At 32.1% G+C, this 13,990-nt stretch overlaps 1 protein-coding gene across 1 annotated transcript in view; it reads left to right on the top strand.

Moving 5' to 3' along the window:
* Nucleotides 1-13,990, top strand: part of LOC109109414 (Golgi apparatus protein 1) — a 39,525-nt gene that overhangs the window by 8,790 nt on the left and 16,745 nt on the right. The window contains exons 2-9 of the mRNA XM_042744496.1: nt 6,211-6,240; nt 7,393-7,479; nt 8,828-9,043; nt 10,472-10,675; nt 10,973-11,044; nt 11,296-11,482; nt 13,342-13,556; nt 13,783-13,904. Coding sequence (XP_042600430.1) covers nt 6,211-6,240; nt 7,393-7,479; nt 8,828-9,043; nt 10,472-10,675; nt 10,973-11,044; nt 11,296-11,482; nt 13,342-13,556; nt 13,783-13,904 — 1,133 coding nt within the window. The remainder of the gene's footprint in view (nt 1-6,210; nt 6,241-7,392; nt 7,480-8,827; nt 9,044-10,471; nt 10,676-10,972; nt 11,045-11,295; nt 11,483-13,341; nt 13,557-13,782; nt 13,905-13,990) is intronic.

Genomic DNA, 13,990 nt, shown 5'->3' with positions numbered 1-13,990 from the left:
TAATATATACACTATAAATAAAAAAATTATTCATTCAAAACACAAATAATTACAATAATTGCATATTCAGTCATATTTTTTTCATTTGAGTCAGTAAAACAAACTAGGTTTTGAAAAAAAACCCAGACAAAATACTTGTGAAGGCTAGCCACAATATTTTTTGCATATTGTACTATAACTGATAAAACAGTCTGTCTGATTTACTAGCATGCACATGATTTTATTTTGGATCTTTATATGCAGTCTCATGTTGATATTTACAGTGGCAAGTTGAACGTTTTTTTGTTTAGTTTTTTTCCTGCAACGATGTCTGATTGCAATGATGACATTTTTTTATTTGTCGCATAAACATTCAGCTTGTCTTGATTAATGGACTACATACCTATGCCTTCATTTGTATATTTTAATGTAATGTTTTCTTTTTTTCCTGCAAGTTAATAAAGAGAACGAGGGACCTGCTGTTTCTCACTCAGAATACAGATAAGCTCTCTGTAGAATCACTCACTCTGTTTCCCTGCGTTATCTCCACTTTCACTGTCACACATGAGGACGGATGTTTTATTCACTGAACAGTAACCAGAGCCCGTTACAGAGGCGAAGAGGGGCTGGGTCGTCCTCTCTCTGCTTTTCACATCTTTCAGAGTCGTGCTGTGATTATTGCACTTGGCAGGCCGTTAAGTGGTTGTGCTACAGCATATACTGTTAAACAAACGCATTACCACTGTTCCCACTGTGTCTGTTTCTCCTCTGACTCTGCACACACACACAGTCTGTTTAGATTTCCAGAAATGGTTTCAAATAGTGTAACAAGAATATAACAGGTTCAGTACAAGTTAAGCTCAATGACATCATTTACAGCATAATGTTTTTAACCAAAAAAGTACCTTTCAAAAAGCAAAAATCTGATTTAAAATAGTGTTATTTTAGTATTATTTATCAAATTTAATATTATTAATACTATTATGGTTTTTATTAATATTTTGAATTGCCATTTATTTTTTTATGTTTTCAGTTTTTTATTTTGCTTTATATAATTGTAATGTAAATTTTTACGTTTATTTATCATCATTTTTTTTTATATTCCTATTTAGGGGTAATTTATTTTTTTTTCAGTTTACATTTTATATTATTTCCAGATAATAATTGTAGTGGCTCGTTTTTTCATTCATTTTATGTTTGAAATGTATTTTATTTCAACTTTGTTTAAATTAACAGATGTTTTTAATATGATTGTAGTTTTAGTTAATGATAATAACTCTGATTTACAGAGTGACAATGGAAGTGAATGGAAGTTAGTATAGCATTAAAAGAGCCATAAAATCTAAAAATATTCATGTTTTAAGTGTGAAATCACTCACTAAGCTAAATTATATCCAGTTTTACAACTTGACAACAGGATGCCATAAACAAAACAATAAAAGGTCTGTGAAAACGATGAGAACAACTTAACAGCTCAAAAAATATACACAAGTTTGAAATGCTTTTAGAAAATTATAAATGGCACATTTCTGCTATTAAATCCTTTAGAAATCAGAAATTCACTTCCACTTTAAATCCTTTACTGTAACCTCAAACAAGGGATGAGTGAAAACTAATTTATGGTAATCAGCATTATAATTGCAAAGAGTTTTCATAATCATTTGAATTTCATAATCCAGTGCAAACAATCACTGCTCTGCACTCCTACAGTTGAAATGCCTTTAACAAGGAGTAACAGCACTTCTGATCACACAGTCACTGTTGATAGATGAATATTTCACATGAAGCAAGTGCAGGAGGTGAAAAGGTGCTAGAGGTAGTAATGCTAATATGGTTGTAATGTACTTGCGTTTCTCTGAAGGCAGAGATTTCAAGGCTGATGTCATGAAGTCACTCATCTGTGCATGAATGAGGTGAGCGGGTGCTTAATGCGTCTGCTGCTAGCAAATCCCTGACGCAGTGAAACTTCACCTTTTTATCAGGGCTCAACCTGACTGAAGCTGGGTCTTGTTGACGATGCTTCACCCGTGGCTTGTTTTCGTCTTAATACTTCTGACAAATCCAGAGCCGGTGCTGTCAGTGTCACACAGAGGGGAGATTTCTGTTTATTTACCAGAACATGCAAAAAGAAGTGAATTAAGTGCTATATACTTTGTCTGAAAATAAATATCTGTATATTGTAGGCGAGGCGATAAGTATACAGTCTTTTCATAAGAGATTTACTCAGAGCAAGAAAATGTTTGTTTATAATGTGCATGGTAGTCATTTTAAACTTAAATTGAGATTTATTAAAAAAAATTATCATTATATATCCAGATGGTCATTAATCCATATGGAACAGAATGTAAAATGTAGCCTTTTTTGTGCTTTTCACTGCATGTATAACTTGCATCAAGCATTTTCATCTTATTTCAAACCATGGGCCAGCAGTTTGCTCCATTATATTATGTTGCTTCATAAAAACCTAAAAAAAAAAATTTCAACAGGTTTTTTTTATTGTGATTTGAAGCAAAAATAGACTCAGATTTGAAACCCTGCTTTACAGCTATACTACTTGTTGTGATGTTTGTTTTTAACTCAGTAGGAAAAGAAGAATGCACTTATAAAACACTTCCAAATATATACTAACATCACTTAAAAAAATTAATACTTTTATTCAGCATGGATGCATTAAAATTTAGAAGATTTTTATTTCAAATAAATGCTGTACTTTTGAACTTATGTAAAAAAAAAAAAAAAAAAAAAAAAAAAAATATATATATATATATATGTATGTATTAATAATATATATATGGAAAAATATCACAAAAATATTAAGAATTTTTTTTGAGCAGCAGATTGCCATAATAGAATGATTTCTAAAGGATCACGTGACTCTGAAGACTAGAGTAATTATGCTGAAAATTCAGCTTTGGTCACAGGAATAAATGACATTATAATAGCAACTGTTTAATAATATTCCACAAAATGATTTTTTTACTGTATTTTTGATCAAGTAAATTTAACCTTGGTGAATGTAAGAGACTTCTTTCAAAAGCATTAACTGGCTTAAAGTGGTTAAACATTGTTTACTTAAGAAGGAAGTTCGGGAAAAGACTTTGTCCCCATTTGATTCAGATTGAATAAAGAACTGAAGAGTTGGACTTTGGTTAATTTTTTTTTTTTTTTTCGTTTTATTTCTTGTGAAAGTCATAAGAAAGCTCTTATTAGGATGTGAGCTGTGTAAAACCTAAAAGTAAGACGGATGGCCAAAAACAGAAGCTCCTAAAAAGAGCTTGTTTACAAGCCGAAAATTGATGTACGTTATGGGCAAAAATGGTCCAGTGGTTTATAATATTTCCTCCCACTTCTTAATGAAACAGACTGACTTACAAGCTTTAGAAGATAACTGATATTCTTCACATAGAGACCATTGACATTTCAACTGTTCCACCTCTGATTGCTTTGTGATCCAAAACACATGCCTTGATATTTTTATTTCTTTAATTAATCAAAGGATACATGAAACAAATGATCTGAAAAAGAAAAAGTCACTAAAGATTGATGTCGCTAATAAAAACCGTAGTGATTTTACTGTAGGTCCAACAATCAAATCCCAGCGGACTTCTGTGAACTCTTGTGAGCGATGATACAAACTCTGAATCGATAATACTTCTTTATTGAGCCAGTTTATTGAACCAGTGCGTTCAAATTCAACCTTTATCACATTAATACAGGAAAGCAAGCAATGTGTAATCTCACAGAATCAATAGATGATCCATGTACGCCCCGGCCGGCCTGGAATCACAGAGCCCTGACGTACAAATAAAAATATCCTGTTCTGGCTGGCGACGAGGAACCGGATGATTGATCTGGGTGTGGTTCCTGAGCTCAAATATCGGCCTGTTCCTATTTAGGGCCTGTGCTGTGTTTGTGCTTCTGCTGTGATATCATCTTCAGATCCCCTTCGAGAACACTGACCATGAATCTGTTTGGTTGTTTTATGTGGGGTACTAGTTTTGTCAGCTGTTGGTTTAGAGCTATGAAGATTTTCTACGTTTCTTTAGTGTTAATGCAGGAATGCCATGAAAAAAAAAAAAAATCACGAGGAAAATCATTACAAAAATACATTTCATTTAATGAAATACTGCCATGCTAATAATTGAAAGTTATCCATCCATCCATCAATTTTAAAGTGTATATATTTATATACATTTTATATAAAGGTATATAACCATTTTTGTTATTGTTATGTTAATATACTTGTTTTAGAATTTTTATATATCTAGAAAGAAATCAATCTATTCTATATTTATAAATTTGGTATTAAAAAAATATGAACTAGTATTGGACAGTGCATTGGATTGTGCCATTTACCCTTTTTATTTTTTTGTTCGTTTTTTTTTTTTTTTTTTGTGTGTGTCTTGTCTTGTTTTTTGTTTTGTTGTGTTTCGTTTTGTGTTTTGTTGTGTTTTGTTTTGTTTTGTGTTTTTTGCGTGTGTGTTTTGTCTTGTTTTTTGTTTTGTGTTGCGTTTTGTTTTTTGTTTTGTGTTTTGTTGTGTTTTGTTTTGTGTTTTTTGTTTTGTGTTCTTTTTGTTTTGTTGTGTGTTTTGTTTTGTGTTTTGTGTTTTTTTTGTGTGTTTTGTGTTGTTTTTTGTGTTTTGTGTTGTGTTGTTTTGTGTTTTGTTTTGTGTTGTTTTGTGTTTTGTTTCGTGTTTGTGTTTTGTGTTTTTTGTTATGTGTTGTTTTGTTTTGTTTTGTGGTGTTTTGTTTAGTGTTTTGTTTTGTTTTTTGATATTTTGTTGTGTTGTTTTACGTAAATTTATTTTATTTTATGATATATCTTTATTTGTTTCTTTTGAAATTTGCATGAAATATGACTTGCACATGTTTTTGACAGGGTTTGCAAGATTCACTGTAATGTTGTCTCAGAAGATGCTTTTTAAATGTCAGCTTATAAATACCCGTTTAAATCCAGGAGCACATGCTCAGTCATCGGTCTATGCACCAGACATCTTTACTTAAATATTTTTGCTTTGAAAGATTAAAATTTTAAGATTTACTTAAAAGCACATGTTCTAATCTCCGCTAACTTTGTAACATTAAACATGTCGTTTTGTGTCCACACTAGCAAAATGTCTTTGCTTTGATGTTCATCTCATCGAGGGCAGCTGAAGGATGGTACGTTATTGTCAAGCCATTGTTAGGGCGTTGTATGTGAATGCGCATTGATTTTTGCCTGTTTGACTATGTTGTGGTCGTCCCCTGACAATTGCTAATTGCATTTTCATGCTCTATGAGTCACTCAGCAGTTGTTTACTGTGCTAGGTTAGAGACTGTGCTTATTGACAGTTAGCAGTCAGGGGTCTAACCCAGCCAGAATGAGAAGAAACAGACAGGCTGCTGAAAGGATGAGGAAAACTGAAGGTTTGAGGGGTCACAAGGCATTCTGTTTATCTGCTTGAATTATTAAGAGACTATTCTTTTGTCATAGCTGATACTTTATTGTTTGTTTCAGTATGATTAGGAACTGTAATTCATCTGTAATTGTTTAACTTTTATTTATAATGCTGTTTTCTGGCATTTGTGTATGTGGTTTTGTTTGTTTATATTATCTGTGAAACAAATATGTTTGTATTGGAAGAGATGTAATACTCTGGCAAATACCCAAAACTGTTGTTTGTTTAATCTGTTTTTATTTTATTTTTAATCATAGTAGAAAAAAAATGTATTTCATAAATTTGGGATTAAAAAAATATATTGTCGGTTAATATTTGACAGTGTATTGGATTGTAATTTCTGTCATCAGCTTTTACATTTATTTTTATGCTATTTGTAAATAAAATCAGACATTCTATTCTATTTCATAAATTTGGGATTTTACTAAATGTATTAGTATTGGTTGATATTGGAAAGTCTGTTGGATTGTGCCATTTCCCCAATTTTATTTTCATTTTATTTTTTTTTATTTTTTTATTTTATTAAGTTGGTATTTTAAAACCATATCAGTATTGGTTGACATCGAACTATTTAATTATTTCATTTTATTTTATAATAATATTTTATTATTAATTATATTATTATATTTATATATTTATTGTCTTTGTTTTACCTCCCTTGCCAGTAAAAAAAGCTTTATTGGCATGATTAACAATTACAGTTCTCAGAGCATAAACGTCATACAGAATTAATAAGGAGTAGGAAATGAAGAGAAAATTAAAAGATTATAAATTCCCTCTCTTTCTTTTACAGGATACAGAAATTGCTGCAGACTGCAACCATGTAAGTACTCAAAAATGATTAATTATCTTCGACGTGACTCATCTTCACAGCTCCACACATCTTTTAGGGTGATGTTCCCTGTTCACTCCATTCTTTCAGACCGATTCTTTGTAGGTTTACGAGAGAATGCGTCAGTAGGATTTAGAGACCAGTAACATCAGCAAGTAATTTCAGAAGAATAATGGCCTAATCACCATCTAATGATGGCTGCAGCCCGCAGTTAATTTGGTGGGGTCCCGAGAGAGGTATCTGTTTCTGATCTTCTTTGATGTTCTCATTAAGGCCGCAGCGCGAGACCTGGTCTACAAAATTTAAGCGTATGATTCAGGCCTGAGTCACCCGTCTCATTATGCAAGGCTCATAGTTGAGCAATAATTAAGATAAAGAAATTATTCTTGCGTTTTTGAAACGTACATTTATCAGCACTTTTAGCTAGTGTCACTGTTAATGTGCAATCACATTACAGAGAGCTTTCGAGCTGTGGAGCGTGATACAGTAACTACAAGGCCATTTACTTCAGCTGACATCTGTTTGTTTTGAAGAGAATGTTTCATTTTTGAAATCAGTTACTTTCTATTGAGCAAGTTACTTCTTGCTCAAACCATAAAACAAAGAAAGCATTACATCTTTTTAACTGCATTGCCAGACTTGTCCTTGGTAAACTTCATGACTCCACAAAACTAGAGGTTCTTCTGAAAGCACTGACTTGTAGGAATATTTCACTTGAACATTAAGATTGTCATTATTTACTCATGCTTGCATTGTTCCAAACCTGTACAGCGGAACATGAAAGAGAGAAATTGCGGACTGAAGACTGCACTAATATTTTTAGTGCAGTTATAACCAATGGGAACTGAAGCCTTCAAGCTTCAAAAAGGATGCAAAAGCATCATAAAAGACATGCATATGATTAGTGTGCTCTTTTTAAAGTGTTCTGAAGTCATACAATAGCTTTGTGTGAAAAAATAGATTGAAATGTACATCTTTATTTGCTGATAATCATTCTTTACAGTGAGTTGAAACAGTCTGATTCATAAATGAACCATTTATACCTGTGAACTGAATCAAAAGATTCATTGAAAAGATCACACTCGAATGGATTCACAAACACCAAAGTCACATTATGTTTTATATTTCTAATAATGTTGCCAGCTGTTGTGGAACTACAAGCTGAATCTGACCACAGATCCGAAGTTTGAGTCCGTGGCGCTGGAAGTGTGTACGAGCACCATGTTAGAGGTCAGTTTCTGTTGAGTCGATTTTCTTTTGGTCCTTTGCTCTTTAATTCCCCAACAGTTTAATCATGCTTTCAACTCGTGTGTGTGTGTGTGTGTGTGTGTGTGTCACTTTGTTTGTTTTTTTTTTTTGTTTTTTTGTTGTTTTTTTTGTTGGTGCTCAATATATCAAAATACAGTTGAGCTCGCAATAAGGCTTAGTGCTTCTAATGTATTAAATAAATGCGTAATTTCACTTCATGATCCAGTGTTTAAGTGATTCAGAGTGTTTTGATTCATTTACTGTGAAGTGACATACTGAAACACTGTAAATGAAGACCGTGCCACATTTCGTTTTGAAACACACAGATACAAAGACCATATTTATTTGCTGGCAAACAATCTAATTAAAAGCTTGATAGTTTAAACTTTAAAAATAAATCTATTCCGTTATGTTGGAAATTATGGAAATTATTTTTATTAAATCCTTTTTTTTTTCTTCTTTTTTTTTAATAGCACAATTGTGTTATTGTAATATATTAATTAGTTTAATTTTTTTATTTAACAATAATCACAAAAAAGTTATTTACCAAATATTTTAGTCCTTAAATGACAATTCACACTCAAAAAAGGTTTTATTATTTATTTATTTATTTGATTTATTTATTATTTAAAGTCACCCCAATCATTTTAGAATGATTATTCCAAATTAAGAAATTCTGGGAACACTTTGCAATAAGATTCCATTTGTTAACATTAGTTAACAAATAATGTTGCTTGGAGGTTTATTTTATGTGATTTATTTTTTTTTGGTTATTTTTTTTTTTATTAGTTATGTATTAGCAATAAAAATTATATATTATTGTTATTTAGTTGATTTGAGGTATATTTTATTTGAATTGAACAGTTGTATTTTTATTAACTACGGTTAACAAAGATTAATAGATATTGTAACAAATGTAACCTTATTGTAAAATGTAACCCAAAAAATCCTGTATTTTTCTGTAATTTAAATATATATTGCTGAAATATGCCCCCCCCCCCATTATCCTGCAGCCCTAATTTCAATGCAGACGAACCGACGTCTACATTTGTAATGCAGTGTGATTTTATGTTTGACTGCACTCTGAGCTGCCATAATGTAATTAAAATGAATCTCAATAGACAAAAGTTTCCCACTAACCTCTTCACAAGTGTGTGTGTATGTGTGTGTGTTTTGATGCACATTTGTGGTTGAATACACAATTTAATTACCATTAGTTGAAACTGACTTGATATTAAATAAGGAATGTGAATTTTTTCATGTCTGCTGCATTGATCCTTGACTGCTTCTTCTCACGGGTAATGAAAAGAGCCTTAAATCTGTTTCTCAGCTGAAAGAGTGTGCAGATGAGGAGCGGGGGAAAGGCTATCTGATGTCCTGCCTGGTGGACCACCGCGCCAACATCACAGAACGCCAGTGCCATCAGTACATCACCAAGATGACCAGCATCATCTTCAGCGACTATCGGCTCATATGTGGCTTTATGGACAAATGCAGAGAAGACATCAACACCCTGCAGTGTGGAAGCATTGCTGTCGGAGAAAAAGTAAGCTTGTGTTCCAATAATAGCTGTGAACACTTTGACTCCTTGCCCACTTAAAACCGCAAAGCTCTAGAATATCCCTTTGGGAAACCATAGGGTGTTGGCTTGGTACCAGATGGCTCTGTGATGTAGTGACTCTGCCGTTCCCGAAATGTCCACATTCCTCCGGGCGTGCTGGAACATGGGCACCCGTTCACCGCACTAGCCTCGTTCCCCCGGGTGCACTCTGCTGAAATTAAAAAAGTTAACTTTAGACTTGTCTGCTCATTGACTGAAAATAGCCTAAATAAGCTCAGACTGCCAAACATACAAGATGTGAAGATTATATTTAGCTGCTTAGTGGGTTTACGCATCTTTTAGATGTCTTTTAGATCACGGGTTACGCAGTAATTAGGTACTATTATATGAGTAACTGACAGCTCCCATTCTGTAGTGCCTTTTGCCTTTAAATATCACTCATTATTTGTCATTAAGTCGCATGCCTTAAATTCTGACACTAAATTACTTGGAGTGGGCATTTGAATATCATTATCAACACTATTTTATGGTGTAATTTGTTTACAGTCGCCTTGAATGATGTTTTCTCCCGGACCTCAGGATGTGTTAGTGGTTAAACGCATGGCTGTACAAATGTACAAACTAATGATCTAAAATTGGCAACATTCTTCAGCAGACTTTTATTAAAAAGTAATTTTATTTAACTTTTATTTATTTGTTATTTTTATTTTGTTTTGATATATTTTATAATTTAGTTTTTATTTTTGTTATTTATTTATTTATTGTCCTCATTCTCACAGTGTTGTTATATTGTTATTAACTAAAACTATTAGTTTGAAATAAATAAATAATCGGATGAAAAAATAAATATTAGACATGTTAGAAATATTTCCTTGGAAACTAGCTTAAATCATTTTACATTGAAGTACTAATATAGCTGAAATGGAAATAAAAATAAATCAAAGCTAAATGGAAAAAAATAATAAAAATAACAAAAGTATATAAGACATTACTAAACCTAAATTATAATTAAAACGAATTATAAAAATTAAAATATAAAACCATATTATTAATGATTTAATAATATTTTAAATATTTTATCAAAAACTTTATACAATTAATGATAGTAATAAAAAGGCAAAAAGCTCATAAAAATGCAAAACTAAAATTTTTAACATACCAAAAACTTTTACATATATATGAAGGAATTTGTCATTTCTTCTTTTGTCTTGCATTCAAAAGCATCATTGTTAATCTATTTGGTTTACACATAAAATGGTTTACATTTTCACTTTGTGATTCATTTTTCCTTCCTCCCTTTTATCCTTTTATTTATTCAGTCTAACATATCTGTTGTCCCAAAATAAACCCTAAGCCAAGCTGTCCAGAGTCCTGAGGCCAAATATTTAGTCTTTTTTTTTTTTTTTTGGTTAGGACCTGCATTCTCAGGGTGAGGTGATTGCGTGTCTGGAGAGGGCTGTGGTCCGGGAAGCAGAGCAGCAGGATAAGGCTCGTCAAATCAAGGATGCCTGCAAAAAGTCCATCATGAGAGTGGCTGAACTATCAGCAGACGACTTCCACCTCGACCGCTACCTCTACTTCTCCTGCCGAGACGACCGGGAGCGCTTTTGTGAAAATGTATGTGTCAGCTTCTCTAACAGTTTCCTCTCATCCATCACAATAACTGCAGCCTAATTTGCATACTTCTACTACTTGCTACAAGTATATAGTTTACTGGAAGGGGGTGGGCTGGTATGATTTGACAGCTGTCTCTCATGTGCTGTGAGTCAGAATGACAGGATTAGACCACACAGCTGCTTTGTGGAGGAGGAGCCGTGGGCCGATGTGTTGTGATGTGCGAACATGAAGCATCCAATATCTCCCGATTGACCTGTATTGATCTGTCAATGCTTAACATGTTTTTTTTGGTTACAGACCCAGGTGGGAGAGGGCAGAGTGTACAAATGCTTGTTCAACCATAAATTTGAGGAAGCAATGTCAGAAAAGGTGCAGGACATCTCTAATTACCGATATATTTAATTTAATACAACTTATGGCAAATAAACTCAAATTGAATGTAAACGTAAGCAGTTTTTTTATTTCTCAAACAAATCCGTGCAACATAATGTGCATGAAATGTCAGTTTCTGATCTGAAGTCATAGTCTAGAAGGAGCCGCAGGAATGTTGGTGGTCAGTTTAGTGTGTGTGTTTGTCCTGTCTGAGTGTCTGTGTGTTTAATAAGCATCTCTGTCCACAGTGCAGAAACGCCCTGACCACTCGGCAGAAGCTCATTGCTCAAGATTATAAAGTCAGTTACTCCCTCGCAAAGGCCTGTAAGGCCGACCTACGAAAATACCGCTGTAACCCGGACACCAGCATGCCTCGCGCCCGAGAGGCCAGACTCTCCTACCTCCTCCTCTGCCTGGAGTCTGCTGTTCACAGAGGTCTGTTCGTGTCATTCAGTATCATCATACTACAGTTCTACTCTGACATTGGCCGATATTATCTTTTTATTTTTTCAGTATTATTTGATATTGGATATTTCATTATGCATGTTCATTTTTAATTCTAAATTGATTATTACTCATTATTATCATTCATTCATTCATTCATGTAATTATCAAACAAATATTATTCATTTTAACATTTACATTAGTAGCACATCTTTATCTGCCAATGTAAAAAAATGTTTTATTTTTCAGTATTGTTTGATATTGGATATTTAATTGTACTTGGAATTTTTTATTCTACTTTGATTTTTACTCTTTATTATTATCATTATTATTATCATAATTTTTTACATTTATAATGGTACCATATCGGTTATCTGCTAATGTTGAAAAATTAATTTTTTGTTTTTAGTATTGTTTGATATTGGATATCAATGATATTAATATTCTACTTCGATTATTATTATTTTTATTATTATTATCCCTGTTATTATATTATGATTATTACTTACATTTAGAATAGTACTATATCAGTTATCTGCTAATATTAAAGTTTTTTTTCCTAGTATTGTTTGATATTGGATATTTAACTGTGCATGTTATTTTTTATTTTACTTTGATTTTTACTCTTTTATTATTATTATTATTATTATTATTATTATTATTATTATTATTATCATTATTATTAATAATTTTTTTTACATTTATAATAGTACCATATCGGTTATCTGCTAATATATATAAAAAAATGTTTTTAGTATTGTTTGATATAAGATATCAATGATATTAATTTTCTACTTTGATTATTAATATTATTATTATTATTATTTTATTATTATTATTATATTGTTATCATATTATGGTTATTACTTACATTTACATTTCAAATAATACTATATCAGTTATCTGCTAATATTAAAGTTTTTTCAGTATTGTTTGATATTAGATATTTAATTGCCCATGTTAATTTTTATTTTACTTTGATCATTATTATTTATTATTCAAGTTATCATGAGATTATGATTCATATTTACATTTAGAATAGTACAATATCGGTTATGGGCCAATATTAAAGATTTAGTTTTTTTGGTGTATGATAATGTATGCATTTGTGCATTTTTTTTATTTTAATTGGAATATTATTCATATTATTATTATTATTATTATTATTATTATTATTATTATTATTATTATTATTATTATCATGTGATTACTGTTCATATTTTTTTACATTTTAATTAGTACCATATCGGTTATAGGCAAATATACTAAAGATTTTTTTGGGTTTTGTTTTTCAATATTGTTTTAATATTAGGTTTTCAATTGTGCATGTTTTTTTATTTTACTTTATTATTCATTAGTAGTAGTAGTAGTGGTACCATATAATTATTACTCCTATTTACATTTAGACTAGTACCATATTAGAAGTACTAAATTCACATGTAGTTTTAAAAAAATATTTTAGTTGTTATTGTACTTTTTTTTTTTTTTTTTTTTTTTTTTTTTTTAGACAAAATGGTATGGAGTTTTAATATCAGCCATAAAATAAATAATAATCAGCATAGGCTAAATGCTAAACTTAAATCAGTTATTATAAATTATGACTCTAAAGTAATTTAATATTTAGTGAATATCACACAAATGCGTTGGAATTTTTTTTAAACAATAAATGCAGTATACTGTATATTCTGTGCAGTACCGGTAAATAACGCGCTGGTATTCTGTTCCAGTCATAGTCTTTTCTCTCATTCATGCATGTTCCCCTCTTCAGGGCTGTTTATTGATTTGCTGCAACCTAATAAGTTTGTTCATTGTTACGTTCCTTCCCGTGGGTTTTACTGCTGTCATCTCAGGCCGTACGGTGACCGGAGACTGTCAGGGTGAGATGCTGGACTACAGACGCATGCTAATGGAGGATTTCTCTCTGAGCCCTGAGATCGTGTTGCACTGTCGAGGAGAGATCGAGGCGCACTGCTCAGGACTGCACCGCAAGGGACGAACCCTGCACTGCCTCATGAGAGTCACCCGCGGGGACAAGGGCACGGTGGACAACCTCTGCCAGACAGCAGTAAGAACCCTGTTTGTACTGCATTTATTTGATCAACATTGTGAAATAATAACAGTTTAAAATAACCGTTTTTAATTTGAATGCATTTTGAAATGTAATTTATTCCTGTAATGCAAAGCTGAATTTTCAGCATCATTACTCCAGTCTTCAGTGTCACGTGATCCTTCAGAAATCATTCTAATATGATGATTTGCTGCTCAAGAATTTTTTTTTTTGTCTCTTGTAGCTCCAGACTCTCGTCCAGTCAGCAGACCCCGGTGCTGATTACCGGATTGATCGTGCTTTAAATGAAGCTTGTGAGTCTGTGATCCAGACGGCCTGCAAACACATCCGCAGTGGAGACCCTATGTGAGTCATGTTGATATAGTGAAAATACTTGCATGAAAGCTTCAATGAGCGTGGATTATTGTTCTCTGTCATCAGCAGTAGTTTAA

This window comes from Cyprinus carpio, chromosome B18 (genome assembly GCF_018340385.1).
Source record: "Cyprinus carpio isolate SPL01 chromosome B18, ASM1834038v1, whole genome shotgun sequence".
Classification (NCBI taxonomy): domain Eukaryota; kingdom Metazoa; phylum Chordata; class Actinopteri; order Cypriniformes; family Cyprinidae; genus Cyprinus; species Cyprinus carpio.
The sequence above is the reverse complement of the archived record's forward strand: the minus strand, read 5'-3'. Positions and strand labels throughout refer to the sequence as shown.